We start from the raw sequence: 16,730 nt of genomic DNA on the forward strand, positions 1-16,730 counted from the left end.
TCTCCCGCAGGATTTGTCAGTATTCTCTGGTCTTGTCATTCTGCGGTCTTGGAAGAGTATGATTTTGAACTGTCTTGATTCAACAGAGTGCAGTGGTTTAAAAGAGAGGAGTGTCAGAAGAACTTGAAAAAAAGAGAGATTCTAGCGTTCAAACTGGAGATGAGCCTTCAGATGCGATTCTCAAGCTTGTAAAAACTTTCTGGAATATTTGAATGGCTGTTTCTACTGTCCTGAGTGGCTCATAATTTTTTTTATTTGTCTCAACACCTAGAAATGCGTTTTGCCTTTCGTTTTCAAAGCATCCTGACATCATGTTACATGAATGTCCTGATTCTCTGATCTCCAATAGACCCAGTATACCAGGCTCCCGAGTGGTGCCTGCATCTCAGTGCAAGAGGTGTCACTACAGTTCCTGGTTCAAATCCAGGCTGTATCACATCTGGCCATGATTGAGAGTCCCATAGGGCGGCGCACAATTGGCCCAGCGTCGTCGGGGTTTGGCTGGGGTAGGACGTCATAGTAAATAAGAATTTGTTCATAACTCACTTGCCTAGTTAAAAAAAAATACCAGGCAGAATGTACTGCATAGAGGTGAGAATCAGGTTAAATCCATTTTTTAAACGGCTCTTAATTTTTTTTAATGAATTATCCACACACAGACTGACTCAACCACATGGGGACATTGTTTTTTAAAACAATATCTTAAAAATATAATTTCACTAAATTGTAGGTATAAAACTATTCACAAACGTTAGTGAACCTAATAGAATATACACTCGCATTGGCTTTGTGTAACAGGCCCGGTCCAGCAGGCGTAATGCTCGCCCTGCCTCATCGAATTGGAATAGGCACCAGACTCCATCCTCTGCAAGAGAAATGTGTCCCCTACAGTGAAAGGAAGGTCGTATTAATTATTAATTACCTAATCAACACCACTATTCTCTCACTGTGTCACACTACAGACTGATTTAATTAAAACATTAATTCCCCTGTACCCTATGTTGCAAGCTGTTTCCATTCACTGTTTGCCTCTTAGTTAGGGAATAAAGAGCAATACAAAAAAGACAGACAAAAAGCAATGACACATTTTATATGAGTTCAAGTGACCGTGTTACCCCCTTTGATGAATTACCTGTTTATAAAGTTGTAATAGCCTAAGTGCTATTATGGTCACAGCACAGATTTCTGTGGGCTCCTTGGATAGATAGTCTACCTTGCTTGGAGTGTCCAGGGTAGATTATTGATGGATATAACCATTTCTAACATGGGGGTCAACCTTTTGCAAAACTCGATATATTCTCCTATTTTCCCCGTAAAAAAACACATTATAGTACACAAATGCAAATGTTGAACAAGTGATCTAGACGTGTTTAACATTTCTAGATGTGATAGCATGTTATCCATAAAACATTTTATTTGAGTAGGCGCACCGCGTTTTGGTTACCCCCGGTAGCCCAGATGGTAGAGTCTATCAGAGAGGCAGGCAGCGGCTGTAGCTCATAAATATTCGTCAAGCAGTTCTATTGCTACGGGCAAGTCCCTGTGCCCAGCCCGGACTTCTCGATTTCGTAGTTGATCTATTAGAATTTGCAATAGAATAGCATCTGACAGGATCTCTACCTCAAGAGGAAATAACAGAGACTTTTATCGACTACTTGTCATTGTAATTTTTCACACCCGTTTTTCACTGGATTTCTGTCCAGTTATTATATTATCTTTTTCTCCCTACCGTTCCATTTTGGATTTACGAAGGGCGTATTGGTGGTCAGACTGTACCGGGAGTTTGTTATCCTGTCCTTCGATATATTTGAGGAATGACTGCAACTGGAAAAGGACTGCGAATTGCTTAAATGGAAAAAATGGAATACAACGATCTTGAGAACGATTTTGATGAGAAACTGACATTAACAGAGAAATGTAAGTTATTTTATTATAGCCTACATAAGACAAGAAATAAGCAACAGTTAGAGGATTAATCTGGTTCTTGTTGCTAAATTATCAACTGCACATTCAACATTTTAACAGTGGGGGATCGAAGGCTTGGAGTGAATGTGTCGGTATTCATCGACGTGTTAATGAAATAAGGGTGGCTGTGCAGTGTGCGCTTGAAAATGCGTTCTGTTTTATGTTCTATTTGAAAATCCATTCACAAAAACATGACTGCAAAAAACGTCATTAATAGCCTACTGTTCCTAACGGAATCACCAGACTGGCGCATCACATTCTTTACCCCAAAGAGCATATGAGGGTTTTTGCTGCCTTTTGGCAAACTGCTATTCCAATTAAATGACCAGAAAGATGCATGTTCATCATATTTGAAAAGGCTCTGACAGTTTTCCTTGACCAGAGAGCTGGAAAATACTGCAGCCTGTCCTATTTTCTCCATTACCAACCAATCCTGCACAGGAAGGGTTAAATGGCCCACAGCACCAGGCACAACTAACATGGCAGTAATCAAATTTATCCTGACATTGGAAATCTGCTGGCGTTCACTCTACAGTGTCCAGCTGCTGTCAGTGTCAAACCCTATACCTTAAAATAGATGACCATTGCATTGCGAACCAGCATGGTAACAACCACAATAATATTCCATCAGCAAACCTGGCACATGTTGTGGTCTAGTCTGGTCTGACTACAACATCTAGTTATAAACCAGCTTATAGCAGTGACTGCTGTTATCTGGGTCATCATACTGCTTTGTAATAATAACACTTGTGTATGAATCTGATTTGATGGTGTAAACAATAGGCTATCATATTGGGATGTACAGTAATCCACTGCGGTATTCCTCTAGTCTACCCCTCCTCCAGCCATGTTGACATGGTTTGGTCACTGGAGGCTGAGGCTGGTAACCCTCCCCCTTCTTTTGGTGAACAAGGCACTTGATGGAGGGAGAAGAGAACCACTGCAGCTCTTTATCATTCCAGAAGCACACAATCTGGCTGTCATAGCCCTCGCCTTGTGTGCATGTGTGATGTGTGTCTAAGTGTCCATGTTTTTCTCTCTATCTAATGCAGAGTAGAGGGGTGTATTCATGGATGCCAACCGAAGCCACACTTCCCCAAAAATTGACCAAGAAAAAAAGAAACAAAACAATGTATCTTTCAACTCTGTGTTTCATAAATGTCCCTTCAATTCGCAAGAGGCTAAACGTAACTCACCAGAGAAAGCCAGGCGAACGAAACAGCGCCCCTCTGTCTTAATATGTGTAGGATATCTATCTGATGCTTTCTGGTCAGTGGTACAAAATAGTATGACATTGTTGTCGCCCGTAGCATTGAAAGCAAGGGAAGCCAGTGAGCATTTGGCCTCCCTTGATTAAAAATAAATAATAATAGCCAATCAGCGTTGAGCTAAACTGACTGAGCTCAACTGTGAATGGTCCTTGCACACCAAAAAAAAGTGTAAAGGGAAGCCAGTTGGATTTGGCGTCACACCTACTGTATCACATCACATCGGAAGACAAATTATTTGACAGAAAAAAACTTGCATTGTTGCATCACGTTGTGTTGTCGCTGTCATCCAGTGGCTAGCTAGCTTGTTAAAATCGTCCCTTTCCTAAATTAGCCATGGATAGAGATAAGGATTTGGACTTGTGGTTTTACTTCATTCTCTGTACTGGCCAATGATTATAATGGCGATTCTGATCCAACCATAAATTCATACATTGTGCCTCTGGCCTAAAAGGATGGAGGTTCAACATGTGTAGGAGGCTAACATTAACTAGCTGGCGCATCATTGCCCATGAGAGGAAGTTAGGCTAGTGAGCAAACATTTTAGCCAGGTAGCCTAGGACATCAAAAACTAAAAGTATGTAGCTACTACAGTACATGTATGACAGAGTCATAGACTGTTTGAGCAACATGAAAGAGAGGAGGAGGGAATTGGCATTTCTCTTCAAGTAGGGTGAGACAACATGCTTTTTTCTACTTACACACACACACACATAAATCAGTACTATGGACAGCCACATCATATTTAGCTTACTTTGATTGGACTAAATAGTTTTTGCTACCTTTTAGTTGTCACTGTATTAGACTAAGCATAGGTGATTTGATGATGTTGAAATGTTAAAGTTGAAATTGTGCTGGAATAGTGGAGGCAATTCTTGACTTGCGGTAACTCTGTGGTTCTAAATCAGTAGTTGTTTAGTGGTTCGAAAATGTCTGAAATATTAACTTGACTGACCATGCTGTAGGTCATGTTACATGCAATATGCTTTGTGGACTCCACCGGACAGATGTTGCTCTCCGGTTTGGTTGAAGGTGAGGTTGAATTTTTTCAGCCACTGTGTCTTGTTATTGTCTTGACCTTAGGCCTATACATTACAGTGGCAAGAGCCACTATATCATAGGGTTAAGAGCCTTGCTCAAAGATTTTACAATGTTACAGTTGGAAATGGAAATTGAAAAAATTTCCTTAGGCCCAAATCTATGGATTTCACATGACTGGGAATGCAAATATGTATATTTTGGTTACAGATACCTTAAAAAAAAGGTAGTAGCGTGAATCAGAAAACCAGTCAGTATCTGGTGTGACCACCATTTTCCTCAACCAGCGCATTACTGTGAGGTGGTTCTGGAGTTTTTTTCAACGATACTGAAGTGGGCTCGGGACCATCAGCTAATACACAGTGTTGATTGGTCGGTATGACGTTATCAGGAATGTCCATGTCGGACAAGCAGAGATGTTAAATAAACAGACACATTCCTTCTCTCTGACTCTTCTGAAGACAGACTCTGCCTTGTAAAGGTTTGTTTTGCTCCGACAGACTCACATGCCTGGCCTGGTCTGACATGGTTCTATGAGAAGAGATTTTAATCCCAGATCTTTGTGTTGTAATGTGATGCATTCAGACAGAGGTGAGGCTAGCAGAGCGCTGACTGAGGCCTAATGCAGTTAGACTACCCCATTGACCCTCTGTCACCTCTCATGCCCCTTGAAACCAGTGACATGGTATGCATCCCACATTGTACCCTATGCACTACTTTTTGACCTGGGAGCATAGGGCACTGGTTAAAAGCAGTGCACTATTTGGGGAATAGGTTGGCATTTGGGATGTAACCATGATACCGTGTAGACTGGACACTTCAGGGATAGTGCTCCTCTGGCTTGAAGTGTGAAGCAGCTGGGGCTAGCGGGCCACCATGGTACAAAGACAGAGACAGAGATACAAGCCCCAGAGTCCTGTTGTAGAGCAACATTAGTGGCTTTGTAGTTGACGAGGCAGCCAAGCCCCTCTCCAAGATGTAACATGTTCAAAGGAGCTCTGTTTGCAGCTTACAAAAGGAAGTGAGGCACCCATTTATTTGTGTTTAATGCAGACAGAAAGGGTTTGAACTTGTATGATTCTTTATATTATCTTTGACATCCTGAGGGCTGGTAGTACACTGCAAATGTTTGTAAGTGTTTTTCTTGCCATATAGGGACCTACTCAAATGTAAAAACATAAAACCTTGAAGTTTAACTTCAGAAGAACTAGAGTCTGGATTCAATCCGTAGTGCTGAAGATCAGCGTTGTAGCATGATTGAAATTTAAATGCAACGTTTCCGCGTTCGTGGAGACTGTATTCACAGTAAACGCTGCATACGTTGGCTCAATCGGAAAGCACCTTTAAATTCCCCCCGCGCTACAATGCTGATCTTCGGTAATACGGATTGAATCCAGCCCTAGGTTTAACTTCTTGGTTGCAAATCAGCTTTGAACTGCAGATTTTGCTAAAAGTCTTCTTCTTCTGTGGAAGTAATCATTGAACGTGGACTGACGTGGACTCTCTTCCACTCCCCCAAAGTTTTCCTAATGTAATGTTCCTGGCCCACATTCAAGATTACAGTAGGCTTGGAAGTGTAGTCTGCACCCCAAATGGCACCCTATCCCCTATATTGTGCACTACTTTTTATCAGAGCCCTATGTGCCCCGGTCAAAAGTAGTGCACTATAGGGAATAGAGTGCCATTTGGTACGCAGATGTAGATTTTGGCCCCAGCACGATCCCTTTCCACAGAAGTTTCCCCATTCTCTCTCATGAAAACAGTTGAAAAACAGGTTACTTCTTCGTCATCATGTGTGGTTAATTAAAATGCACTACTAATCCACACATAATGAGGTTCACATCCTGGATAACCTGCTGTGATTACTCTGTACTTATTCCTTGGACTTCATAAGATTTACTGCTAAAAAGAGGGTCAGAAGTATAAGGGGGGACTGAGTGAGAATAGAAAAGAGGAAAGCATCGTCTCCCATTTCTCCTTAGTCAGACATGTTGAAGTTCTGACAGCTTTTCCTAATGTCTCTCCCCTATTGCCAGCTGGACTGTGTGTTCAGTTTGTACATGCGGGTGGAGAGAGGAGAGTAGGGGTTGGGATGGGTGTGGAAGGCCCTGGTTAGAATGTGAGGCATTCTTTTCCAGAGGCCCGTATCTGCAGCGTGCGAGCAGGGGGGGTGAGGGGTTAGGAGGGTATCGAGGGGTGTTATTGGGGTTTGAGCTGGGCCATGGGCGTCGGAGGGAGGGAGTGAGAGATGGAGGGAGGAAGGGAGGGAGAGATGGAGGGAGGAAGGGAGTGAGAGATGGAGGGAGGAAGGGAGAGAGGGAGGTGTCTGCAGTGATTCTTAGGCAGACCAACCAGAGCGAGCGCTCCACGTCAGCGAGCAGGAGCAGCCTCACTCACTCACTCACTCACGCACACACGCACGCACGCACGCACACACACACACACACACACACACACACACACACACACACACACACACACACACACACACACACACACACACACACACACACACACACACACACACACACACACACACACAGCCTTACCTCGCTGCGTGCAGATCCAGCTGGTATAAATTAGGGCCACTGACCACTCACACCGGAACTAGAGGAAGTGCTCCATCCTGTAGCGTATAGAGACGGTCGAGGTCATTGCCTTAGGATACGTCCCAAATGGCCTATGTGCCCTGGTATAGACCCAAAGTAGTGCACTATGTAGGGAATATGGTAACTTTTGTGATGCATCTTAGTATAGTAGATTCTAGATCCAGAGACGGGCTCAGTTTCTATTCCCATTTCACTTCGTTGCGATAGTAAAACACTGAAGTCATTGATGACTAATCAAAGACATTTTTCAATTATAATTGCCTTATTGACGAATGTGTGACTGAAAATCTAACTCATGTCTGTAGTCCTCTCACATTTTCTAATCAGATTCATTTTACTGTGGAAAGAAATTCAAAAATGTCTCACTTGTTTCCACTGTCTACAGGAAGGGAGAAACAATATAAACTCAGCAAGAAAAGAAACGTCCTCTCACTGTCAACTGCGTTTATTTTCAGCAAACTTAACATGTGTAAATATTTGTATGAACATAAGATTCAACAACTGAGACATAAAGTGAACAAGTTCCACAGACATGTGACAAACAGAAATGGAATAATGTGTCCCTGAACAAAGGGTGGGGGGGGGGGGGTCAAAATCAAAAGTAACAGTCAGTATCCAGTGTGGCCACAAGCTGTATTAAGTACTGCAGTGCATCTCCTCCTCATGGACTACACCAGATTTGCCAGTTCTTGCTGTGAGGTGTTACCCCATTCTTCCACAAAGGCACCTGAAAGTTCCCAGACATTTCTGAGGGGAATGGCCCTAGCCCTCACACTCCGATCCAACAGGTCCCAGACGTGCTCAATGGGATTGAGATCCGGGCTCTTCGCTGGCCATGGCAGAACACTGACATTCCTGTCTTGCAGGAAATCACACACAGAACGAGCAGTATGGCTGGTGGCATTGTCATGCTGGAGAGTCATGTCAGGATGAGCCTGCAGGAAGGGTACCACCTGAGGGAGAAGGATGTCTTCCCTGTAACGCACAGTGTTGAGATTGCCTGCAAATGCGACCATCACCCCTGGTGAGACAAAACCGCGATCTGTCAGTGAAGAGCACTTTTAGCCAGTCCTGTCTGGTCCAGCGACGGTGGGTTTGTGCCCATAGGCGACGTTGTTGCCGGTGATGTCTGGTGAGGACCTGCCTTACAACAGGCCTACAAGCCCTCAGTCCAGCCTCTCTCAGCCTATTGCTGACAGTCTGAGCACTGATGGAGGGATTGTGTGTTCCTGGTGTAACTCGGGCAGTTGTTGTTGCCATCCTGTACCTGTCCCGCAGGTGTGATGTTCGGATGTACCGATCCTGTGCAGGTGTTGTTACACGTGGTCTGTCACTACGAGGATGATCAGCTGTCCGTCCTGTCTTCCTGTAGTGCTGTCTTAGGCGTCTCACAGTATGGACAATACAATTTATTGCCCTGGCCACATCTGCAGTTCTCATGCCTCCTGCAGCATGCCTAAGGCACGTTCACACAGATGAGTTGGGACCCTGGGCATCTTTCTTTTGGTGTTTTTCAGAGTCAGTTGAAAGGCCTCTTTAGTGTCGTACGTTTTCATAACTGTGACCTTAATTGCTTACCGTCTGTAAGCTGTTAGTGTCTTAATGACCGTTCCATGTTCATTAATTGTTTATGGTTCATTGAACAAGCATGGGAAACAGTGTTTAAACCCTTTACAATGAAGATCTGTGAAGATATTTGGATTTTTACAAATTATCTTTGAAAGACAGGGTCCTGAAAAAGGAATGTTCTTTTTTTGTTGAGTTTAAATGTCATTACCCTGATCACACTTTTTTGATTGGATATGTATCTAAGTTACAAAAGGCATACATTTGGTTGATTTTAACAGATACACACACACAGACGGGTGTGTGTGTTCAATTCAAATTTTAAACAGAAAACTGTAATAGATTTTGATTTAAAGTTAATTTATTTAGAGTTAATAACAGGGTGTGTGTAATCTGAGGTAGCAGGAGAAAGGGGGTCACAATTTGGATAATTATGATGGCAAGACAATGCTTAACAAGAAATGCATTTGATCTACTCCATGCTTATCATGTTCATTTTCCTTTAAACTATGGTTCCTTGCTTATCTATGCAGATTACTCACTAATTAGTGCTGTTAAATACACAGTACAGCGTTTCATTTGCCGGATTCAACTTTAGCTACTGTACAAGCATACTGCAGGCCTAGTTATTTAATATTTCAGTTAGTTTCATAATTCCCAATTTTGTCCTTGTGTTTCTGGCCGTCTGTTTTACTTTTGATACAACAGTTTTCTTTTTTTTTTTTTAACTCTGTTTATTAAGTTTTGAACATACACACATACAGACAAGACAAAGCAATATAAATAATATACTCAACTAGAAAAAAAATACAAATAAAAATACAAATAAAAAAATAGCTTTAAAGATACCATACTTTAGACAAGTTAAACACACCGGGCAGAAGGCTACAGAGGTTAAAGGGCAATCTATAGTACAGGGACAGGGCTGATACAACAGTTTTCAATCAGACCTAGTGTTATTTAATCTTATCAGTATCTAGAAAATATATATTTTATGAAGTTGAACATGTGCTCTTTATTACAGAATGTAAAACTTTAGTGAAATGATTGAGTTTTTTTTGTTTAACCAAATTACACTACCCAAAAGGCACTCTATTGGTGGAATAACCAATCCTCTTCTACCTGGATTCTGTATTTTAGATGTAGATCCAGGAAGTAAGGCGATATAGAATCCAGGAAATAAGGCGATATAGAACCTGTTGACACTATTAGTTACTGAAGTCCCTCATGTCTAACTTTTATACATCAACCAGAGGACTTTCTATCCTTCTGCTGCTTTTCTGTAGCACACACAGTTTTACAGTACAGTTTAATTAGGTCATTTTAATGCAATTTATTCCATCTTATGTGTTAAGTACTTCATTTCTTGCTGTGCACACTGGTAGGATGGTGTCTATTGACCTCACATTAAACGTGAATAGCCTTTGTTACAACAAGCAGTCCGTTTTCTATCTTGTTTAACACAGCTACTGATACATGCATAAATAAGAGTGAAATACAGAAATATGACACATATTTTTTCTGTTCTACGCAAGTCAATAGTCTTTATTACCCCATTCCATATATGGTCGACACTGTCTTATTAGAGCTTTGTAGTGTTGCTCTGTGTAAGTGCTATCCAGCTGTGAAGCAGAGCACTTCTTCCTGTTGTCCCGCTCCTCTGTAGCCATGTTGCATTTCTCTGTGGTGGTTATTGTTGAAGTATTGTTGCCTCAGCCCCAGTGGAGTCACCAGTAGCTGCAGCCTCTATTATCTTTGAAGTAAGGCATGTGTGTGTTTTGGGAGTGTGCACATGAACTCCAGATTTAGGCTATCCACCCGCAGACCATTATCTGTGTCTGAATTTAAGCACACACACACACACACACACACACACACACACACACACACACACACACACACACACACACACACACACACACACACACACACATACACAAACACACACACACACACACACACCGCTCTTGGTCACAGGACTCAGGGCACTAATATTAGCGCACAGCTGAAGGGTTAGACTTGGGCCTAACAGACTGTGTCTACAGCTCTAGACAGCACAGGGAGAGGATCGTTTGTCTTGATAGTTATCTTGACCTGTGACTGTGTAGTGTCAGGACCTTTCACAGTCCGTTAATACGTTAGTCACACGTGATATCTCAGACAGTACTGGCCCGATTGTTACGAAACTTAGTTGAATGATGCGTCTTGCCATAGATATACGGCATTCACACAATTACACTGATTGGCTCAAGGTGGGAGCTATAGTAATGAACTGAAATGTGTTTGTCACATGCGATATCTCAATTGGCCCAAGGGGGGGCTCTGCATCATTCGTGGGGGACGACATCTTTACTATTGTCTTGTTTATAATTCATGTCACTGACGCTTGAATTGACTTTTCTTCCCCCACATTTATTTAGATCCTTCCTAATATTGAAAGAAACCCCACTTACTATAGATAAAATGTTCTTCTCTCCTCAATCACAACAGAATAGCAGGCAGGCTTCACCACTGATACAGAGAGCTACTGAAACATCCTTCCGATCCGTTCCATAAGTTCGATCGATTCCCTCCTCAGTCTCTTAATGATGCCACAATGCTTCCCCCATTACAATGATTTAACTGTGACTGCTAGGTTAGAATCCTGTGTCTTTGTGGTTTTAATGCGTCCCAAATGGCACTCTATTCCATTCCTTATATAGTGCACTACTTTTGACCAGAGCCCAATGGGCCCTGGTCAAAGTAGTGCACTACATAGGGAATAGCGTGCCATTTGGGATGCACATCCTTTGTCTCTTTCCTTCCTGGTACTTATTTTCCCTGGCAGCCTCAGGAACAAGGTTACATCCTGTCTGTGTTCCAGGAAAACAGTAAAACACTCGCCGGACTCCTTATGTGGCCTCCTTTGAAGAGATACAGTATCTGTTAGATCTGATCATCTCTGCAGTGAATCATATGGGCTCTGCTGTGTTGTGTTGACTCCTGTCTCACCTTCCCCTCAGGTGTGTGCTGATCATGTGCCTAACAGTCTTGTCAATGTTATCATTTTAAACACACTTGCACGTTCGCAAGCACACACATACACACACTCACATACAGTGGTGGAAAAAGTACTAAATTATCATACTTGAGTAAAAATATATATACCTTAATAGAAAATGACTCAAGTTAAAGTGAAAGTCACCCGGTAATATACTACTGAGTAAAAGTCTTAAAGTATTTGTTTTTAAATATGCTTAAGTATCAAAAGTAAATATATTTGCTAAACTATACTTAAGTATCAAAAATAAAAGTAAAAGTACAAATAATTAAAAATTCCTTACATTAAGCAAACCAGACAGATAGCCAGGGTCATTCTCTCCAACACTCTGACATCATTTACAAACAAAGCATTTGTGTTTAGTGAGTCCGCCAGATCAGAGGCCGTGGGGATGACCAGGGATGTTCTCTTGAGAAGTGTGTGAATTGGACCATTTCTGTTCTGCTAAGCGTTCAACATGTAATGAGTACTTTTGTGTGTACATAAAAGTAAAAATTAAAAAAATATATATAAATAGTAAAGTAGTGTACAGATACCCCAAAAAACGACTTAAGTAATACTTTAAAGCACACCACTGGTCACACACACACACACACACACACACACACACACACACACACACACACACACACACACACACACACACACACACACACACAGGTAAATGGAGGTTGAGTTGAATTTCCCATTTGAAATGATTGAATGTCAATTCTCAACCAGTGGCCTCTCATCTTATTTAAATAATTAGTATTGAGTATCTGTCTGGTGTTTAATATTACATCTCAGTGGTCTGTTTTAATATTAAAAGGCTTACCTTGGCCGTTTTTATTATATTGAATATCACCTCTTTTTGGCATAAAAAATGGAACACTTTGATAAAGTGTTCTATTAGTCAAGACTGTGAAGTGGGCTGTGATAGGCAATGTGAAGTGGGCTGTGATAAGCTATGTCATATGTGCTTGCATAGCATATTTACAGTATACACATGTATCACAGCTTTTTACACATGCGGTGAGTGAGTGCTCCCAGGCGGAGCTAGGAAGTGGTGGTATGAGAATGTGTGGGGACTTTACTGTATGTATGTTGCTGATTCTGCAGGACTGAACCCCACCACTCCAGATGTTCCCTCCTTAAACTGTCTATGGCCCCCTCCCCTCTCCTGCTGCAATTTGGTCTTTGTGTTGTGTGTGTGTGTGTATATGTGTTTGAATGTGTGGGTTTGTGTCAGTAGGGAGAAGCCATGCTGAGGCAATTTTTATTTGTAATAAGGCTAATGTTGTTCATATGAAAACAAATAGGAGCTAGCTGGAGCAATTGCTCTGGAATGCGTCCCATAACCTGATAGCATGTCAGCAGGAACTGACTCAAGTCTTCCTCTGTTAATAGTGCTTTCATTTTGATGAAAATATACACTTCAGTATCTCTCTCTCTCTTTATCTTTCTCTGTCTCTCTCTGTCTTTCTGTCTCTCTCTTTCTGTCTCTCTAACACCAAACACACTTGAAGTCCCATATTTCTCTATTTAAATCACATCTCTCTCCAATATTATGTTCATGCAGCAACCCTTGTTTTCATTCCCATCATGCACTGCACTAATGACATCCCGTCTATAGAGGATGTGTGACATAATGATGAGGTCATGGTCTGTCAGAGTCCATGGCTCCTCTACAGTCACCACACCCAGTCTATTTTCTCCCTGTCTGCCTCCCAAATGCCCCCCTATTCCCTACATATTGCACTACTTTTGACCGGCCCTGGTCAAAAGTAGTGCACTATAAAGGGAATAGGGTGCAATTTGTGATGCACACTCCTGTAAAAGCTCCGTCCATCTTAACGCCTCACCTCTTTTCTCTATCTCTGTCTATTAATGTATGCCAACACTTCCATAACTTCTATTCTAACCATACTTCATCTGGTGAATGCAGAGCAGGAACATGTTGAATCATTGATGATTCCATTTATGATTCATGCTTTTCTCTATATTGTCTATCTGTGTGAGTGTGTAACCCAGTTCATGCTGACTGAAAGCCTCAGCAGAGTTGGAGTCAAATTGCCCTTGTTCATTCCACAGGAGGACTGACGAGTCACGTTCCTCAGCCAGCTGTCATCTACAGTTTCCTCTCATAGTTGCCTTCGGATCCATTCCCTCTAGATAGAGATCAATGGCAGGCAGTCTATTCTAACCTTAGCACTCACATGAATCTCTGTAACCTCTCTGGCTCTTAATGGCAGGGGATAGGGATGAGGAGTTTCCTACCATCAGTAGAGATCCTTGGCAGGCAGTCTAACCTTAGCATTCAGCTGATTCCCTCACATGAGTCCCTATAACTGCTCTGGCTCTCTAACTCTTTTAATGGCAAGGGATGGATGGGACGGATGGGGATATTCCATATTGGGCTTCCATATTCCATATTGATGTAAAGAGTTGGTCCCACAGCAGCATCTCCAGCGCTGATATAGGTAATGTGTTGATACCAAAACGAAGCTCGCTGGAGGAGCCATTAGCCATGATTGTCAGTAAAGGCACCTGGATTGCTGCACTCTAGCAGTAGTCTAGGCCATGAAACAGAATGAGCAGGCTAGACTTGCATACACAGCCTCTAGACTGTCCCATAGACAGTCAAATCAAATCAAATGCTTTGAGTACGCGTCCTGGTAATCCGTCTGGAGCAGTGGCTTTGTGAATGTGAACCTGTTTAAAGGTTTTATTCACATCGGCTACTGAGAGCGTTATCACACAGTCATCTAGAACAGCTGGTCTTGTGCATGCTTCAGTGTTGCTTGCCTCGAAGCGAGCATAAAAGGCATTTCGCTCATCTGGTAGGCTCGCGTCACTGGGCAGCTCGCGTCTGGTTTTCCCTTTGTAGTCCGTAATAGTTTTCAAGCCCTGCCACATCCGATGAGCGTCAGAGCCAGTGTAGTAGGATTCAAACTTAATCCTGTATTGACGCTTTGCTTGAGGGATTTATTTTGCATAGCGGGATTTATTATAAGTGTCCGGATTGTTCTCTTGCTCCTTGAAAGCGGCAGCTCTAGCCTTTAGCTCAATGCGGATGTTGCCTGTAATCCATGGATTCTGGTTGGAATATGTATGGACAGTCACTGTGGGGACGACGTTGTCGATGCATTTTTTGATGAAGCCGTTGACTGAGGTGGTGTACTCCTCAATGCCATTGGATGAATCCTGGAACATATTCCAGTCCGTGCTAGCAAAACAGTCCTGTAGTGTAGCATCCACGTCATCTGACCACTTCCGCATTGAGCGAGTCACTGGTACTCCCTGCTTTAGTTTTTGCTTCTAAGCAGGAATGAGGAGAATAGAATTATGGTCAGATTTGCCAAATGGGGGGCGGGGGAGAGCTTTGTATGCATCTCTGTGTGTGGAGTAAAGGTGGTCTAGGATTTTTTTTCTCCCTCTAGTTGCACGTGACATGCTGGTAAAAATGTGATAAAACTGATTTAAGTTTGCCTGTATTAAAGTCCCCGGCCACTAGGAGCGCCGCTTCTGGGTGAGCATTTTCTTCTTTGCTTATGGCCTTATAGAGTTGGTTGAGAGCGGTCTTAGTGCCAGCTTCATTCTGTGGTGGTAAATACATGGCTACAAATAATACAGATGAGAACTCTCTTGGTAGATAGTGTGGTCTACTGCTTATCATAAGGTACTCTACCTCAGGCGAGCAATACCTCGAGACTTCTTTAATATTAGACATCGCGCACCAGCTGTTATTGACAAAAAGACACACATCCCCACCCCTCGTCTTACCAGAGGTAGCGTCTCTGTTCTGCCGGTGCATGGAAAATCCTGCTTGCTCTATATTGTCCGTATTGTTGTTCAGCGACGTCTCAGTGAAACATAAGATGTTACAGTTTTTAATGTCCCGTTGGTAGGATAATCTTAATAGTAGGTCATGAATTTTATTTTCTAACGATTGCACATTAGCAAAAGAACGGACGGCAGTGGGAGTTTACTCGTTCTCCTCCGACTTCTCAGAAGGCTGCCCGATTTGCGGCCCCTTTTCCTGCATCTTACACAAAACCCCCAAAATCTTACAAAATAGCACAATTGGTTGGGAGAATGCAAACGCCAGCCATGTTCTTCAGTGCCAATACAACAACATATGGCTGTTGAAAGAAACTATACAGCAGAATTAACTCTGTGAAAAACATCATTTTAATTTCTTCTCGTTACTGTTTGAACACAATCCAAATGTCTGAGTTAGCCTAAATGCTGCACCAGCAACATGGAAGTTAGTTGAAACTTAATGAAGACAGAAATATGCTGCACATAGTGAGCATATCTTTGAGCGCAAGCGCCCTGTAATTGAAAGGCTGCTTTAGAATATCAAATATTTTCTGAAAGCGCCCTTTCATTGAACTAATCTAAAAGTAGTGTTTTTCCAAGAGAGACAGTGATTCGTTACAGTTGTTGGTCTTTCTGGTCTCTCTAGGACTGCTATGGCTGTGTTCATCTGGTGACCTCTCTACAGGGGCAGTCTGCAGTTCAAACAACAACCAAGTGGATACCCCTCCACTGTTTTTGGTAAACAGCTGAGGGATAGGGTTGGAGAAATGTAACCTCTCTCAAATTCATAGACAGAGCAATGGATGCAAGGACTGACCATCTGGAGGCATCTTTAAATAGCTACTGAGGTGGCTGGGTGATAATTATCAAAGTTCAAAGGTTCAGCCAATGTTTGTTTTATTGCTCCGTTCCCATTGTAGATGCTTGTGAGGGAGTTCTAAGATGCTTCAGGTGTTATTGATGTCTGAGAGTCATGGATGGGCCCAGAGGGGATGGTTATGGCGCAGGTTGCTGCGTGAATGACTGGACTCCCTGACCTTCTGGTTTACTTGGTTTTATAGTGGTCAGAGACTGTGTTGTCTGCCACTGATGGAGCTGGGAAAGTGATTGTAGAAGAAAGACTGTTGAATGTAGGCCTCATTGGAGCCATGTTGTCTCTTGTCCCGGTTGAGTTGTTGTTGATATATTGTTTATTATGACTGTCTATCTTTGTCTCTCTCTCTCCTCACTGGGGGTCACTGTCACTTACCATGTTGCCATCCAGCCACAAACACTGTACACACACACTGTGACACACACACTGAGACACACACACTGTGACACACACACTGAGACACACACACTGTGACACACACACTGAGACACAATCACTGAGACACAAACACTGAGACTCGGGGGAAGTGCACATACCAGGGATTCCTGAGGTCAGCCTGACCCAGATCC

General features: G+C 42.5%; 1 protein-coding gene across 36 annotated transcripts in view; it reads left to right on the plus strand.

Moving 5' to 3' along the window:
* The first annotated feature begins 1,456 nt into the window (after window positions 1-1,456).
* map7d1b (MAP7 domain containing 1b) overlaps window positions 1,457-16,730 on the plus strand; it is a 48,527-nt gene continuing 33,253 nt past the window's right edge. For 12 of the 36 annotated variants that reach the window (XM_021560072.3, XM_090227772.1, XM_090227773.1 and 9 more), the window contains exon 1: window positions 1,467-1,917. In XM_021560072.3, the coding sequence (XP_021415747.2) occupies window positions 1,851-1,917 (67 nt within the window). In that variant the 5' untranslated portion in view covers window positions 1,467-1,850. Of the gene's footprint in view, window positions 1,918-16,730 lie in introns of all 36 variants that reach the window. The other 24 variants (XM_021560070.3, XM_021560075.3, XM_021560076.3 and 21 more) reach the window with 5 other exon arrangements.

This window comes from Oncorhynchus mykiss, chromosome 30 (genome assembly GCF_057628025.1).
Source record: "Oncorhynchus mykiss isolate SJ-2025 chromosome 30, ASM5762802v1, whole genome shotgun sequence".
In the NCBI taxonomy this organism is placed as follows: Eukaryota; Metazoa; Chordata; class Actinopteri; order Salmoniformes; family Salmonidae; genus Oncorhynchus; species Oncorhynchus mykiss.